At 55.7% G+C, this 1,456-nt stretch overlaps 1 protein-coding gene across 1 annotated transcript in view; it reads right to left on the reverse strand.

Annotated features, from left to right (window-relative positions):
- Positions 1-145: 145 nt before the first annotated feature.
- The window catches only part of Fgf22 (fibroblast growth factor 22), a 2,563-nt gene continuing 1,252 nt past the window's right edge, over positions 146-1,456 (reverse strand). Inside the window, exons 2-3 of the mRNA XM_005359108.2 lie at positions 1,016-1,119; positions 146-939 (exon numbers count right to left, since the gene is read on the reverse strand). Coding sequence (XP_005359165.1) covers positions 742-939; positions 1,016-1,119 — 302 coding nt within the window. The 3' untranslated portion in view covers positions 146-741. The remainder of the gene's footprint in view (positions 940-1,015; positions 1,120-1,456) is intronic.

Here is a 1,456-nt window from a genome sequence, read left to right on the forward strand (position 1 = left end):
TGTGAGCGATCTTAGATGTGTGAGTGTGTGATCTTAGGTGTGTGTGTCTGTGTCTGTATGTGAGCGATCTTAGATGTGTGAGTGTGTGATCTTAGGTGTGTGAGTGTGATCTTAGGCGTGTGAGTGTGTGATCTTAGGTGTGTGAGTGTGATCTTAGGCGTGTGTGTGTCTGTATGTGTCTGAGTGACCTTAGATGTGTGAGTGTGTGATCTTAGGCGTGTTGAGTGTGTGATCTTAGGCGCGTGAGTGTGATCTTAGGTGTGTGAATGTGTGATCTTAGGCGTGTGGAAGCAGGATACATGCACATGAGTGCAGGTACCTGCAGAGGTCAGAAAAGAGTCGGGTCCTCTGGAGTGGGGCATACAGGTGATTGTGAGCAACCTCGTCTGGGAGAACTAAGCTTAGTCCCCCTGGAAGAGCAAGAAAATGCTCTTAGCATCTGGCCCCTACTCTGACCACATGGGATGATAGGTGTGCCTTGCTGTTACCACCAACCTGGGCCATGCCCTCTACAGCCTGTCCACCTGGTGTGTCCCCACCTCCAAACTAGATATGTGGAAACTGCCAGTTTTGTGTATCCCCTGAGAGTTGGCCTGCCCTATAGGGACCCTGCCATATCTCCATGCCTGGCAGCCAGCAGACACCCGTGTAGGTCCAGGACCTCTGGCCTGGGCCCTTCCTGCCCAACTCCAGGTCTTCCGGCCTCCTCTGCTATGCATGCTTCCTTAACCAGCAAGCCCTTCAAGATGAGACCAGCACTGGCAGGAAGTGTGTGGACAGTTGGTGCCGCCGTGTCTGTCCACCTTGCCGGGGAATGCCCTGGCCGTCTAGTGCCAGGAACATAGGGCGGCCGTGGTGCCGCCAGCGTCGTGAGGCGTATGTGTTGTAGCCGTTCTCCTCAATGCGTTCTCGGAACCTACAGTCCACAGAGTAGACCCGCTGCAGTGCGGGCATGTGAGGCTGGCTGGCTGCCCCACCAACCATCACCACCCGCTGGGTACTGCCCATCACTCACCGACCCATAGAGGCGGCCTCTCCGATTCATGGCCACGTAGAAGCCTGAGTACACAGCCTTGATCACTACGGTGCCCACATGGACAGAGCGAATCTCAACAATACCTAGGAGATTGGGTAGAACAGTCAGGCAGTAGCCACACTGGGCTTCCCAAGTCCCATCACCACTGTCTCCAACCCCAGCTGGCATGGACCCTAAAGGCCAGGACTCCACCCTGGATGAAGGAGTCTGTCCACAGCCACCAGGAGCTAACCAGAAGAGACTTCGGGAGCCTTGGACACCAGCTGCCTATACAACCCTGGGTCAGGTGCCAACTGTACCCATTTCCAGAACAGAAACTGAGGGCCAAGCCGGGCGATGGTGGCGCACGCCTTTAATCCCAGCACTCGGGAGGCAGAGGCAGGCGGATCTCTGTGAGTTCGAGACCAGCCTGGTCTATAG

The sequence above is a fragment of the Microtus ochrogaster genome, linkage group LG1 (assembly GCF_000317375.1).
Source record: "Microtus ochrogaster isolate Prairie Vole_2 linkage group LG1, MicOch1.0, whole genome shotgun sequence".
Taxonomy (NCBI): domain Eukaryota; kingdom Metazoa; phylum Chordata; class Mammalia; order Rodentia; family Cricetidae; genus Microtus; species Microtus ochrogaster.